Here is a 15,668-nt window from a genome sequence, read left to right as displayed (position 1 = left end):
CCTTTGTTGTCATGCCAGATCCGCACTTTACAGAGGTCTCCCAGGCTCAGCATTTCAGAGAAGCTGAATTCATCCATCTGGTTCCTCTCAAACTTGTTAGACTTGTTGGACTCCTTCAGAGGCAGGGTACCACTGTCCCCATACTCCCCAAACAGGATCAAGGACACGTTGGCATCGGTGCCTGCTCCTGCAAGGAGAGAGCAGAGAGAAATGCCATGGGTTACCCTACCATGTTGGGCTGACTCCCAGTCCCCAGCTGCATGAGGAGGCAGCAAAGGCAGGCTGGAAGAGGCTGAAGGGTTGCTCATGTTTCTCTGGGCACCACCAAGACATTTCAGTGGATTCATGCAGGATCCTGCAGGGAGGACACCAGATTTTCCAGTCCATCACAAATACAGCTGGATGTTCTGCCCTGACACTTGATGTGTGGTGACCGTGGTGATGGCAGTGCTCATAGGAAGTAGAAATTTCTCTTCCTGATGGAGGACTGTTTTGCAGGGAATGTCAGGGTAGTAACTCCTATCACACCAAGGTAGCTTGGGAAGTGACTTATCCAGCAGAATCCAGCACTTTACTAAAGAGTGTTAAAGAACATATTTTATAACTTCTCTACCCACAAAACGTTGTCTTGGGCTTCCCACTGAAGCACAGCCCTTTTCAACACTCAGTCATTCCCTCCCGCAGCCCACAACCTTCTCCAAGCAATTATGGCACTCAGGATCCTTCAGCTGGGGTCTGTCTCCTCCTGCTCTCCCGGTGTTTGATGGTACAGGGATTTCAGATCATCGACCAAGCCACTGTGGCATCTCATGGCCCACTTCTCTCAACACCAAACAGATCTTCCTTCTTTATTGCTCGTTCTCAAAATACTGTCCCTGCAGCAGTTACTGGAAAAAGTCCCAGTTTCTCATGCAACACTTTGCCCTACCAACTTCCCCCTTTTTATTGTTTATTTATTGTTTTATTTATTTTTGGAAATTTAATTTCCAAAATTATCTTTATTACTCAATATTGAGTGTCATTTTTCTTCTACTTTCCATATTTTGCCACAGAGAATGGCCATGCTGTTTTCATGACTCTTGGGGATCTAAGGCCAAACCACCACCTGCAGTGACCTTACATTTCAGCTGCAAGTGTTACATTTTCACCTGGCACTATTTATAGTTCAACCAAAACGATTGCATTTTAATTTTGACGCCGTAATATAAAAGCAGATTCACAGAGAGAAATAAGATTACACATGGGCAGACTGTCATTGCTGTGTCAGAACCAAGGCCCTTAAATTTTGGAAAAGGAAAATGAGACCATCAAGCTCAAATCTGCCTTACAAAGAAACTCAGCATCTGCTGCCCTCGTTTGGATAGCCCAGCTTTGAAAGTCTAACCTCCTGCCAGGCCCTTTCTTACACAAGAGTATCATAAATCCACTTTGAGCCACACAGACAGTATTTCCCACAGCTCCATTCAAACACGGTGCAGAGACAAAGTTAGGGGGACTGTAGGTCTCTGGAGAAAAGCTCCACTTCCATAGGATTATTACTTGAATACAGAAGTTAGGAAGAAATCACATTCTTATCATGAAATCATGTTCTTATGGAAGAACCAGGGAAAAAAAATTGCTAGAAGAAAAAGAAGAGAAAAAGAGTCATATAGAGGAAAGGCAAAGCAACATGTGGTGCCCATGCGAGAAGCTGCCCATGTTAAATTTGGGCTAATTTTCAACAGTTCCCTGGGAAGGGTTTAAGTAGGAAGAGAAAGCATCAGGGATCCAGGCAGTTCATCTGGCAGTACTTTTTATGACCCCAAAGCTTGCTGAGGTGAGGAACAAAGCAAACTGAAGTCCATTTCCTTGCAAGGAGCAGGCTCCTAATTAATGCCAGGTCTCAAAAAGCACAGAACCAACTGTTTCTTAGCAAAACCATCCCTGCAGGAAGAAGCTTATGAAGGTCTCATGCTGTGACATTTCCCTCACAAGCAATTAGCAGGAGATGGGAAAGTAAAAACCAGAAATGTTAAATCAATGTACATTTCACTTGCTTGTGTCTCTGATATTTTTTGTTGTTGTTTTGTAGTTGCCAGTTCCAGGAAACTGTCAGGCACATTTAGGAACTGTAAAAACTTGACAAATGAAGAGATGAAGGTACTGTGTTTGCACTAGCCTTAACTGGTGATGAGTGCAATAGTTCATGGATTGATACTGGGATCTGCAGAACTGAGCTGAACTTCATCATCAACACCCTAAACAATGGCAGAGTCCTTCCTCATCAGCTTTCCAGCTAAGAGAAGATTTGTGTGAGTGGCTGACATGCTGAATGACAGAATTCCAACCCAGATGGACCTTGAGAAACCTGAGAACCAGGCAAGCAGAAATCCCTTGGAATTCAGCAAGGAGAAATGCAAACCCTCTGTCTGGTCTGGAATAAACCTTGCACATGCTGGGAAGTTGAAGATGACCCATTTTACAGCCATACCATTCATATTCCAATTGGAGCCAAGCTAGCAGGAAGTTTCCAGTGTTTAGTGCAAAACACCACTTTGAATTCCTGGGTTGTGTCAGGACACTGAGAAGAGCTCAGAGGATGGCTGTGAAGATGGATGAGAGCTGGGACGCATCACTGCGAGGAGAAGCCCTGAGAGGAGCTGGGGCAGGTGCACAAGGGCCCCGTGGGCAGGGACAGTGGTAACGATGACAGGGCCATGTACTGTGTCATGCCATACCCCAAAAAGCCACAGCCACAAGTTGCTGTGGGGATTTGTGTTGGGAATGAGGAAAAAATCAAATTTCTTAGGAAGACGGTGCAGGACTGGGTGCAGATGCCGGGGGAGGTGGTGGCTCCACTGTTCCTGGAGTTGTCCAGCATTTGGCTGGGCACTCTGAGCTGGGTTGACCTGGTGCTGGCAACAATCCTTAGAGAAGGAAAATGGGTGAAATAACTTCCAGAGGACCCTTGCAACAGAAATATCTATGATTATATGATTCTTACTGAGCAGATGCTTCATTTTTAAACAAATTCTGGGTTTGAGTACCAGCCTTCCAAGGCCAAAGAATGTTCTTCTTCTGACATAAAAAAGACCTATAAAAGGCACTAGGAACTGACACCAACTGTCCTAAATTATGTAATTTGTAGGTTGGAACTGAGTTGACAACATCCTAATTAATCTTATAACAGCAGAGATAAGAACCTTCTGCTTCATTAATGCTTGGAAAATGAGAAAGCAGTATTTATTCACTCTCCATCTTTACTGCATTAACATGTATATGATGCCTGCATAGAGAAAGTAAAAATTAACCAGCCAAAGAACATTTTTGTGCCTCAGAAAGAGCCATCAGGTGGTCTGGCTCTATTTCACCTGTGGCTACGGGTCCTGCCTTGAAGAAAATCAGATTGTGCTTTACATCTGAGATCAAGACATTGGTTTTAACCAGAGATTACCCATCTGACTTGGGAGGTGTATGCCCTAACAACCTCTTCTTATCTATGTGTAGTCTGAGAGGCATCTGAGGCACTGCTGGTGGTGGAAAAGAGGTGATTTGAGCTTTGCAGGAACAGAGTTGTTCCCTCTTGCAAACTCTGAAGGTTACATTTTCACTGGAGTAGAGTGATTTTGTGAAAGACAAACTGTAAATTAAAGGTTTCTTTGAGGAAAATGTAAAACAATGCTGATGTTAAACATGTGTGTGTGCTGGGGTGGAAATAGCTTTCTAGTTTGCTGCAGAATCTTCTTTGTGGGATTAATTTTCCCTGACTTTAGCAACGTAACCTAACTTAATCATTAAGTCTGTGACTGTATCTGATGAAGAAAAACTCCAGAGGCAGAGACCCTCAGGAGAGTTATCCAGACCACTGATGAAGACTTCTCTTCCAGATGAATTGACCAGAGACAGTCTAGACTAGGAGGAACTAAAACCAGAAATAAAATTTTTCAGAGCTGATGCAATGAAAAACTTTATACCTAGAAATAAACACACTTGATTTCAGTCCTTTTGCAGAATTGCTGTTCCTCGACAATGTCAGTGTGGCAGGAGATGATATAACATAGGATAAAATGTCTTTCTTCCTGAATTGGCCCAACCAGGAGTAATTGTAGAATACATAATGATCAAAAAAGGGAGATGGTTCATGACTTGCACCTGCTTTTGATAAGCTGGACAAAGTTCAGAATTATGTCAGTGAGATGTGTGATCTAATCACAAACAGACTCTCTGAAACCTCTCTGTAATCTGCTCTTTGCTACTGGTTGTCGCTGTTCATAATGAAATAAAATGTTTCTTCATTAATACCCGTCATCCTTCATTCAATGGGAAGGGCAGATCTGTCTGCTGCTGCTGTCATCTTCTATTCTCCTCTCATTTCTGTTTCCATCACCTTTGTGAGTTAGGGCTGGTTTTCACAAAAAAGGTCACAGAAAGATCTACTATTATATTAGATGGATGGCCAGATACATAAACAAATCTCCCTCTCGCTCTCCCTCTTTTGTTTTTTGCATTTCACTACATGTTTTTCAGACAAGCAGCCGGAAAAGAAGATAGATAAGTGGTGAGGTGCCACAAAGATGCTCTGCCAGAGAAATTTTGATATTCTTAGATCAAACCTTAGAATTTGCATAAATTTCCACTGATAAAACCGGGGGGGGAAAAAAAAAGCAGCAACAAAGGAAATAAAGAAAAGATATTTAGAAAGATATTTAGAAAGATATTTAGAAAGATATTTAGAAAGATATTTAGAAAGATATTTAGAAGTCAGGCGTTGGTTATGTGCACTGGTATGACAGAATCTCACTCGAGGACCAACCTCTGAAACAAGGTGTCTTCAAGACAATGTCTGGCTTGCCCCATCTTGGCACAATTCACCTTGTATGTGGCAGCAGATTTCATCCAACAGCCTGACAAAATTCCCCATGAAATGAGGCAGTTATGCCAGGAAATAACATTGAAACTCCATTTCTTGTCTCTTGAAGCTCTTTCTGTGTACTGCACTCCACCTCTTCTCTCTGGTGTGTGCTTTGGAATGGTTTATCTCACACCCTGAGATAAATTGTCTCCAAACACTTTGAAAGGTGGGTGAATTATTGCTGTCTGCTTTAGGCAAGGCACACAGTGCTGACTGAAAACCTGAAGCACACCAGCTCTGACCACCCTATGTGGATGGACCTGACCAAAAAAGAAAAATGTGGCTGCTGACCTTTGAAGCTTGGTCTGATAATAATTTCTGCTAGGGTGTCTTCAGAAGAATCAAAGAGCAGCCAGACCTGGGCCTTATGTCTAAATATGTTATTCCCAGAGCTCAGATGAGAATGAGTCTCTTAGACACTGCCATGGTGAACAGCCAGCCAAAATGGTTGTATTCCAGCTAAACAATGTTTTTTCAAATGTAATTTCAAATAAAGTAGATGAGGTTTTTTCACATTGCTAAAAAACAAACTTCATACTAGAAAACTCATAAAATATCTAGCAAGGACCAACCTCCAATGTCACTGGTTTTAACCTGAAGAGTGTATGTGGTGTCCTCCATCATCTGCTCGTCATTTATGACAGCTGGCATCTCACACACCAGGCTTCCCTTCTCATTTTTTAGCTTGGACAGCCAATCCCCATAGGTAAATGTGGCCACTTCTTGATTAGTAAGGTTCTTCAGGGTGATCTGTGAAGAGCCAAAATGGGGAGAAAAAACTTGCTTACTCTTTGAATGAGGGCAAATTTTAAACTTACCAAGTGCATGATCTGGTAGGACAGGGGGAAAGCTTGGCCATAGCTCCAAAGCCCACACTGAACTCTTCTGGGATAAATGGAACACTCTTTTATTTGCTGAATTTGTTGGTTTGTTCTGAGAGATGGTCTTCACAGTATTATGATGCTTTTTCAACCATCAGGCAAAGCAAAGGGATAAATTTGCTCCTCAGACCTAAGTTATGGACAAAGCTGATCTCTAAGAGAGTCAGACCTCTCCTGTGAGCCAGCATGGAATTCACTCCAAAGAAGTAACAGAGTTATTAAAAACTTCACTATCTCTCCTCAAAACACTCAGCATCTTTCTTTTGCCTGTCTCCTTTGCGTGAACCAGCAGAAATCATTGTAGAGAAAGACAAGCCCAAACAAGTTAAAACAAGGCACAAGATAAAATTAGGCCAGCAAAAACTTAATATTTCACACACTTCTCCCTCTGGGAAAAGGTGACAGAACAAACAGTATGCAACAGATATTAGTCACACTATCTAAAGTGTCATGGAAGCAGCTCAGATGCTGTGGTGATAAGAACAGAATGGGAATGAATTCAGAGCAACTCAACAAGTTACTCCAACAAATGCCTAATAAAATACCCACCTTTATGTCCCTTGTTGTGTGTGGGCTCAGTGGAGCATCAGTCAAGCGGGAGAAAAGCATTACACCTGCCTAGAGCAAAAACCTAGCAGTAAGTTCTCACTAAATTGGGGGAGCTGAAGGGAAGGGAGGAGACAGTGCTGTAAATTGCCATTTGTGTTACCGTCTGACAGGAACAGAGACTGTACCTGGGTGTAGCAGTGCATCAGAAAACTGCCTCCACAAAGGCCGTGGAAACATGAGCCCGGACGTGCCAGAGAAGTGTGGCATAGTATTAGGGAGGAATGAATGAGGAGTGATGGGAAATGTTGCATTGAAAGGGTAATGGAGGTCTGTAGCCCCCCCCATCACTCCACACATGGCTGCATGCCATGCAAAGCTGTGTCCAACTGGGCTGTGGAAACTTCCAAGGGTGTAGATTACCCAGACACTCTGAGTCCTCATCCCAGGGTTTCACCACTCTCATTGGGAACATTTTATTCTTTATCTCTGATAAGGGTTTTCCTCAGTGCAACTCATGTCCATTGCCTCATGACTTTTTGCTGTTCACCTCTGAGAAGAGCCTGGACCAATGGTTTCTGTAACCTCCTTTCAAGCAGCAGAAGACTGTAATTGTTTTTCCCCTCAGCCTTTTATTGTCATGGCTTATAAACTCTATTTTCCTCAGCCTTTCCTAGCATGCCACATGCTTCCTATAGCCCCTTGACCACCTCAGTGCCCTTCCACTGCATGCTCATACATCAGCTTAAGGGAAAAAACTCAGTAAAACTTATACTGAGATAAAATGTGCTCAAATTCTGTCTTCAAGCTTCAGGTGTCCCAGCCCACAGCCTTCTGCTGGCCCCAACCAAGCCTTGCTGGAGTCTTCAGCAGTTCAAAAGAAGAATACTGCTCTAGGTTATAAAAATATTGTTTTAAAGAGGGCAGCAGCTACACCGAAGATGAGCAGTAAGCCATGCTGTTTGTGCATTGAGTGGTTCTGCGAGTAGGACACTCATCTGGGGTTTTCATTCTGCCTGATGCTAAAGAGGGATCTGTGACACAGCACCTTCACCCCCCTGTCCCAGGGGGACAGGACATTTTTGGCTGTAGAAGATGTCCCACTTTTCTAAAAAGCTGCTTATTCATAGCCACTGACACTATTACTTTGTGGTCAAAAAAACTGTGAGTCAAGAGATATTGAATCAGACCCTTGCTTTGAACCAAGCAGAAATCAGGTCTCTCCTGCCCCAGTTGGTGGCCTTTCTACTGGGGCACAGAAGTGTCCTCTCTCAAGGATGTGTGGACTCCTCTTAGGAGTCCAACCCAGAAAGTTTTCTTTGCAGAATTGAACTGTGAGTAATGTCAGGTTGACTGAAAATGTCTATTTTCCCCTCACCCCAGTGCATAAAATCCATGCTGGAAAAAGTTCAGCCAGCAGTACCTCTGCCCTGCTTGGGAATGACAGTGACACTGCCAGTAGCAAAATGTCCTGAGCAAAGCTTGCAGGCAGTTGTCAGGGAAGCAGTGGGGATAGAAGCAGATTAGAGTTGTCAGCTGGAGAGCACTCACAGACACAGAGGTCGGGCCCCTCACAAATACCCAGTCCTGGTCAGTGCTCCAGATGCTGTCTGAGAAAAAGTCTCTGGCTAATAAAGCTGCTGGAGCAAAATGCCAGCTTTTTACACCCCTAGCCATTCACCTAGGATGTGTGATTGCATCTGTGTGCATCTTCCTGTAAGCAGTAAGGACAGAAACAGAGATCAGCCCCTGGCATCCTGTTCTGGGGTGGTGCTACAGGAGGAGCAGACAGGGAAAAGATCCATTATATGAGAGTTTTTTGCCCAAGGGATATCAGCCCAGAAATACGACTGTATCCTGCGCTGATCCCCAGCGTGGGCAGCAGGGGAGGGGGGATTCTGCCCCTGTGCCCCTGTGCTCAGGTGAGACTGGGGACTGTGCTCAGGTGAGACTCAGGTGAGCGTGGGCAGCTGGGGCTGGCCCTGGATCCCTGCAGTGTCCAAGGCCAGGCTGGACAGGGCTTGGAGCAGCCTGGGACACTGGAAGGTGTCCCTGCCATGGCAGGAGGGTAGAATCAGACAATCTTTAACCATCATTTCCAACCCAAACTATGATTCTGTGGTCACAGCAAGGAACACAGAAGCAGCAGCAGTGGCAGGCTGACCTCTGGGTCACAATTGCTTCTCACTTTCCCAGTATGGACCCCCTAGATGCTGGTCATCCAGCCCAAGCACATAATGCAGTCGGTGGTGGGACCTGGGTGTCCCCAGGGAAGCCCCACATCCCACCTGAACTGCAGAAAGGTGAGGAGCTTCTTGAGGCATCACCCCCTCTCTCAGGTCTGCCGGTCTCATGCCTACAGAGGGGGCCTGAATAGTTTGTTGGGAGGGGTGAAAGCTGAACGTAGCCTTTTCTGTGACTAAAATAGCAGAAAATTAATCCCATCCTGCAAGGAGATGTTTGTGGGTGTTGCACACACAGAGGATGATGCAGGATTTTGGTTTCAATCAGGAGGGTCAAGAAAGCCATCTCAGTGAGCTGAGCTGAGACTATATTTCATTTCTGCCTGCTCCTCTCAGTAAAACTAGCTACAGCTTGGCAATGAGACCACTACTTTGAATGGCACCTAAGCTATTTTTTAGGATACCCAGAACTTGCTGTGGGCATCCAGTGTGCTTTCCAGCTCAAACTTTCTTTCTAATTATGCAAGGAGCTTAACTGGGCTGTAGAACATCAATAAGCCATGAAAAGAAAGTGGCAGAAGTGTGTATGAATAACACATTGATAATTTGCTTTGTAGCTGAGCAAATATAGTAGTTGACAGGAACATTAAACCAACAATTTGAAATTAATTGTGCACTGTCTTCTGCAATGGAAAGGTTTGACATGTCCGATTATTTGATTTACCCCTACCCAGTCTTTTTCCAGATGTCATGTAAAACATGCTCCACAGAGTCTCCTACTCTGCTGACACCAAAATACACAGCACCTGGAATTCACCTTTAAAGGCTCAAACACAGAATTTTATGCTTCTGTTGCATGTCATTATTCTTCAACCCGGGAACTTCTGACTGTAAAACAAAAAGACTTCTCCCTTTTGCAAAGAATAAAAGTCAGCTTCAGCTATATAATTCTCAATTCTCAATAATAATTCTCAAATTCTCTTAATCTTCTTTATACAAAGGAGAAAAGACTGAATAAAGACCGAGTCCCACATGCAGGATTATTTGTGACGTTTGAATGCAATGCAATTAGTGCTTCATTAAGGCAGCTTCTTATCTGTCTGGCTTTGACAGCACAAAGTAACATTAAAATTCTGAGGGAAGCAACTCTGCAGAATTCAACAGTCTCATAATTCCTGCTATTTCACTGAGCTTTCATCCCTTCTTGTTTCTAGCTTTTCAACTTCATAGCTAAGACACTGGGCAGCAGGTGAAATCATCACAAGGACTGAGAAAGTGGCTATCCCGGGAAGAGATTTCCAAAGTATGCATTTAGACAAGTTTCCTAAGAAGAGTAATTTTTTTTTAATGCTGAGAGGACTGAGGCCCTGGCATAGGATTCCCATAACAGCTGTGGCTGCCCCTGGATCCCTGGAAGTGTCCAAGGCCAGGCTGGACGGGGCTTGGAGCAACCTGGGATACTGGAAGGTGTCCTTGCCCGTAGCAGGAGGGTGGAGTGGGATGAGCTTTAAGGTCCCCTCCAACCCAAACCATTCTGTGATTCTATGATTTTGTTCCCTGGTTTTTTGGAAATACAGAGCACTGTCATGGTAGCCTGAGGTGGAAGAACATGAGATTCAGCATTAGATCAGTGCAAAAGAACCCCACTCTTATGTCCCTCCCAGCAGTGGTGTGATTAGAAAGCATTGCTCAGCTTTGGAGAACATTCACGATGCATTTTTGGGCATACTAATGATCAATAATGTTCATTTTCTTGCAAAAAAATCACTAATCAAATTTTGTTCCCTCTAGAGGTTTAGGTACAAGCATTTAAAACTTATTGCTACTCTGTGGTACAGTTTGAATTTTCAGCACCAAGTTCATTACTTCACTGAGATTCTGAATGAAAATTTTGTGTATTTTATGTAGACAGAAAAAAAAATATGACTACTTGCCTGCTTGTAAATTGAATCTTTTGGCTGTGTACAGAATCATTGATAATTCATGCATTTTAATTGGTATTTATGCATTTCTATATCTGGTGAACTAAAAGCAGTATAAATTATGGCTAGCAACAGTTTACCAAAAGACCAAAGAGAATTAAAAAGATCATTTATTGTTAGTTTAATAGAACAAGAAAACTGAGAATATCATGTAGATAAATGGAGCAACAAATGGTTAATTACGGGGTTGATGGCTTAATCTAGCTTCTCATTTCACTGTGCTAGTTAGCACTAACTGTGAACCATCTGTCTGAGAGTTTAGCACTACCCCCACAAGTATTTCATTATGCAGTCTTAATATGCACTTTTGACAGAAATGGAAATGGGCTCCGATCAGTTTTCATGTCACACCAGGCTACGTAAGTTTTTAAGGCTGGAATACAAATCAGAGAACAAAAATCCTTCCTCCCCTCTTCCAGAACACCTCTGTAAGCCGCCCTCTGCCTGGGAATGCAAATGCTGTGTTTACCTTTGCAGGGAAGGTGGGAAAGAAAACCAATAAATACAGTTCTCTACGTAACACTGGAGTTAAAAAACTCTCTGTGATCTAAGAAAAACAGAAACTATGGGCATCATTTCCATAAGCTTCTAAAACCATAGAATTAAAAAAGAAGGTTTGGGTTGGAAGCAACCTTAAGCGCCTTCCAGTTCCACTCCCTTCCATGGGCAGGGACACCTTCCACTGTCCCAGGCTGCTCCAAGACACATCCAGCCTGGCCTTGGACACTTTCAGAGATCCAGGGGAAGCCACAGCTGCTCTGGGCACCCTGTGCCAGGGCCTCACCATCCTCACAGCCAAGAGCTTCTTTCTAACGTCTAATCTAAATCTCTCCTCTTTTTGTGTATAACCACTGCCCCTCCTTCTGTCACTATCTGTCCATGTAAAAAGTTGTTCTTCCTCACTATTACAAGCTCTCTTTTAAGTCTGTTCTCAAGACCTGTTCTTGTTGCCTGGTCCACCTTTTTAGTAGCTTCTATACTGCTGGAAGGTGGCTATAAGCCTACTGGATAGGTCCAAATGAGAGTCCTCTGTGCCAACTTCCCCTGCCAACTTTGCTTTTGGTAGGACAGTCCATCGGGCTGAGAGTTTGGAATTCCTGGACAGACAAGGCAACAGGAAAGGGGGGCACAATTAAAGATGCAGCCATCCCTTGCCTTTGTGCTGCTGCTGATTCATGACTGCAAGACCTGGAATGTCTCTGGATGAATAAGCTTTATTTGATTTCATTTTATACGAATATGATTTATAAAACTCAGGGGAAAGCATGTGAGAAATTACAAAGGGAGTTTGACCAAGACATCTGAATAAAATCAGACAACAGATTGAGTTATTCCTTAGGCACAGAGAGAAAAACTCTGCATCTGTGGCATCAATTCCAAAGATATGTGCTGAGGGTCTGATCTTCTGAGAAGCTGCAGAAGCATCATCATAAAATCATAGAATGTTAAGGGTTGTAATTGGTTTGGAATGTAATAGGTTTTAAACTCATCCCATCCCACCCCCTACCGTGGCAGGGACTGTCACCTTCCACTGTCCCAGGTTGCTCCAAGTCCCATCCAACCTGGCCTTGAACAATTTTAGGGATAGGGCAGCCACAATCTCCCTGGGCACCCTGTGCCAGTATTTTGCTGCCCTCACAGTAAGTAGTTTATTCCTAATACCCAGCCTGAATTTCCCCTCTTTCGGTTCCCCTACTTCCCCAGCTGCTGAGAAAAAATTTAGACGTGGAAACGTTGAGGTAAAAATGGCACTGCAGCACAGAAATTCTTCTGAAAGTGAAGTCCATTGCTTCACTGAAAATTGGTGGCTATATAGAGTCAGTGTTTAGAAACACATTATCTTTGTGAAAAAGTCTTCTGTAAATTAGTCAAATAGGATAAAGGACCCAATTAAAAAATCATGCAGAGTTCCGTTTGACCATGGTTAAGCTACTAGGTCTTAAACTGTTCTCACAAAAAGGTCAAGATACAGAAATCCAGCAGGATGCTGCCTCCAGGAAAAGCATGGCAAAGGAAAATGGCAGAGATGAGTTTCTCCATTAATGACTTCATGGCCTGTAATCACCACATCTATCCCCCTCTGTCTTAGAAAAATCACTGTAGGGACCCAAAACAAGCAAACTACTTCTGGCTACCCAGATAGAGGTGATCCTTACAAGGAGCTGGTGGTTTGACAGCACAGGTAGAGACAGGTACTGTACTTTCGTGCAAGATAGGACATCAGGGAAAAGTACCATCAATTTGCATGCTCCATTATCCAAAATGCAAAATAAAAATGACACATTACTTGCATGGACAAGAAAATAAATAAATGTGTATGCTAGAGGAGAAGGAAAGAGGAGAGAAGGGATGATCCGGCTGAATGGATGGATTACTTGGAAATGTCCCACCTGGCCTAGGGTGTCTCTGTCTGGCAGACAAACATCCACCCTCCCAGGGATTCAGATTCCCACATGGCAGAGGCCTGCAGGGGCTAAGGGTTCAACCCAGGGCAAAAAATATTGCTCTGGTGAGCCCTACCAAGGCTCTTGTGCAGAGGAGAGTGAGATCTAACAGCAGAATCTGTGGTGAAACTACAGAATCATTTAGGTTGAAAAGATGTCCAGTATGATCATGTCCACCCATTAAGCCAGCACCACAGTGATCATTGTTAAACCATGGCTCACAAATCTGCCACACCCAGCCTTTTGAACACTTCCAGACATGGTGATTCCACCACACAAAAAAAGCTCTAAAACACAGCTTTTCCCTCTGCTCTCTTCTTTCTTGACTCAATTCCTGCAGGGAAAAACCATGAGAAACCAAACAGAAAAAATACAAAAAATTAGTAAAAAACAAGTCCCTTGGTGCCTTTCTCCTCTTTGCCAGGGGCTGAGAGGCTCCAGAACATGCAGGCTGTGAGAGATCCATGATGCCAAGAGCTTTACCCTTTCCATGAACCAGTGCGGGCGCATCCCCTTCCCGTCCGTCCGGATCCTCATCTTCCTGAGGGGTGCGATGTCGGCAATCTCCATGATGAAACTGTCCTCCTGGCCCCGCTCAAACCTGCAGGGATTGGAAGACCAAGGAGGTTTTCCTGCTGCTTTACAGCCTCTCTGCATCTCCGTCCCGTGCCGCAGCCCTGGCCATGCCAACACCCTCAAATCAAAAGTTTATGTGTGTTCTTGACTGGACTTGAGCTTTCCTGTGCTACAATCACCAGCCACTGTGCTGTTGGCAAGACACTTCAGTGCAGATTTGACAGGGATTCCTCCTTCCCTGGAAAACACAGCCCACCTGGAGCTGCTCCAGGCAGCCTGCAGCATACACTGCCGTTCTGTTTGTAACCAGAACAATAGCGACTCACATCAGGCTTCTGCACGTCGCCTCCCTCCTGGCAGCTGCCCACTTGGCTGTCCTTGGCCCATTACAGCTAGAAGGCAAAATAATTTTGCCTCATCTCCTTCCCCTGAGGTGCAGCACAAAACTTCGTGTTTGCCGTGGAGAGAGGCAGTTGCTGCAGCTCAGCTAAATGCGGCACCGGGATCGAAGCCCAGTGCCCAAGTTTAGTAAGCACAGGCAAATTGTGTTAGAATGAAGACAAAACCAACCTGATGAAACTGGGGGACTTGGATTTGCAAACTGTCTCTGCCTCTGGTAAGAACCAGGGTGGTTTTGTGTAAGCTTGCGTGAAAGACCTTCCCTGGTGCGTGGCTGCTGTGTACAGGCACAGGGATGTGCAGGAGCTGCTCATCCATAGCAATCAGCAGGAAGCAGGAGAAGGGAAAAAACAGCTAACATGTGCTTCCCAAAAGAAGATTACATTGGCTTGGATTGCACCTTCCCTCCCTCCTGGCATCAGTGGTGTTGGGAGGAAAGCCTTGCTTCAGTGGAAGTGCTGCCTCAGGCTCAGTGTTGTTCTGTTCTAAAACAAGTGTATCTTCCAGTGTGCTCCCTCAAATGCATGGAGACCTGCTGTGGTCTCAGAGCTGGGAATCTTATCCTTGCTAAGGAGAAAGGCAGACAAATCCAGGGGGTCTACCAAGCACATGGTGACCACTCTGCTGTTGAGGTTTCTCCTTCATGCAAACTTCTCCTTGTGGGGGAATTACCTGAGTGTGCTGAGGGGTTTGGGAAGAGCCCTGCAAGATGTGGGCACTGCCATAACAGAAACAATCCATAATGATGATATCTCATTCCTGGCAATGCACACAACCTCCCATAGCTCTGCAGTGCCAGAATGTGGAGAAAAAAAATAAATTTTCTTTACCAACCTCTGTTCAGATTACCCCCCACAGGATGAATATGATTGTACTCACACCATTATCTGAGCATGCATAGCTGCAGATGTTAGTAATAGGGGTTGGCTCAAGCCTCTCAGTTTTCATCCAGGCATTGCTTCCTCTGCACCCCTAGAGGCATTTGGACAGGGCATTTTGGTTCCAGTCCATTTCTAGTTATTAAGGGTTATGTTTGCTCTCTGAAAAACTCCTTTTTCTTTTTACTTGTCTTTCTGAGGTACCAAATACTCAGGCAGCCTGTCTCACTGTAAGAAATAGAATGTACTTTTGTCCCTGAACTGGATTGATTTCCACATCTATTCAACAAAAAGGTGTGACCCTTCCAGTCTGAATTATCCTATGATCCTATGATCAGTTTTTATTACAATCACTATTACCTACAAAGCTTCATAGAAATCTCTCACTCTGAGGCTTTCCGGGCTGAGCAGCTCTAAGTTAAAATGTCTGCTAGCAAAATAAAACATTCTTTATCTTCAGCAAATGCCTTGTTTGAAGTTTGTAACACTGATACTCATCTACTTCCAAGAGGGAAGTACTAGAGGGAAGTGATTGCCATAGTGACAAACTGGGTGACCCAGAAGCTCTTTGCTATGCCTAATTTATATGAAGATGAACATAAACCTGAAAGAAATTGAGAAGAGAAGAAGAAGCCAGACAAGCTGACTGCTTGCTATTCCCTTTTCAGGACACTGAACCATTTATCTAAAGGATTTCATTAAGCTTTCCTACCCATGCCTGCCCTTATAAATATTTCCATTGCCCAGGGGTCTTGGCAATAAGTGTAATGTAGCGAAAATTGCCTTAAATCTGTGGCAGGTTAGACAGACAGTTCTTCGTAATGCACTAAGCTGCTGGGAGTGAATTGGCACTGGATGGCCCCAATAAAGATGAAGTGCCTTTTACCA

At 44.1% G+C, this 15,668-nt stretch overlaps 1 protein-coding gene across 1 annotated transcript in view; it reads right to left on the bottom strand.

Moving 5' to 3' along the window:
* LOXHD1 (lipoxygenase homology PLAT domains 1) overlaps positions 1-15,668 on the bottom strand; it is a 149,464-nt gene that overhangs the window by 18,139 nt on the left and 115,657 nt on the right. Inside the window, exons 35-37 of the mRNA XM_058825935.1 lie at positions 13,411-13,528; positions 5,464-5,641; positions 2-187 (exon numbers count right to left, since the gene is read on the bottom strand). Of these exons, the coding sequence (XP_058681918.1) occupies positions 2-187; positions 5,464-5,641; positions 13,411-13,528 (482 nt within the window). The remainder of the gene's footprint in view (position 1; positions 188-5,463; positions 5,642-13,410; positions 13,529-15,668) is intronic.

Source organism: Poecile atricapillus, chromosome Z (assembly GCF_030490865.1).
Source record: "Poecile atricapillus isolate bPoeAtr1 chromosome Z, bPoeAtr1.hap1, whole genome shotgun sequence".
In the NCBI taxonomy this organism is placed as follows: Eukaryota; Metazoa; Chordata; class Aves; order Passeriformes; family Paridae; genus Poecile; species Poecile atricapillus.
Note: the sequence above shows the minus strand (reverse complement) of the source record. Positions and strands in the feature narration are given on the sequence as shown.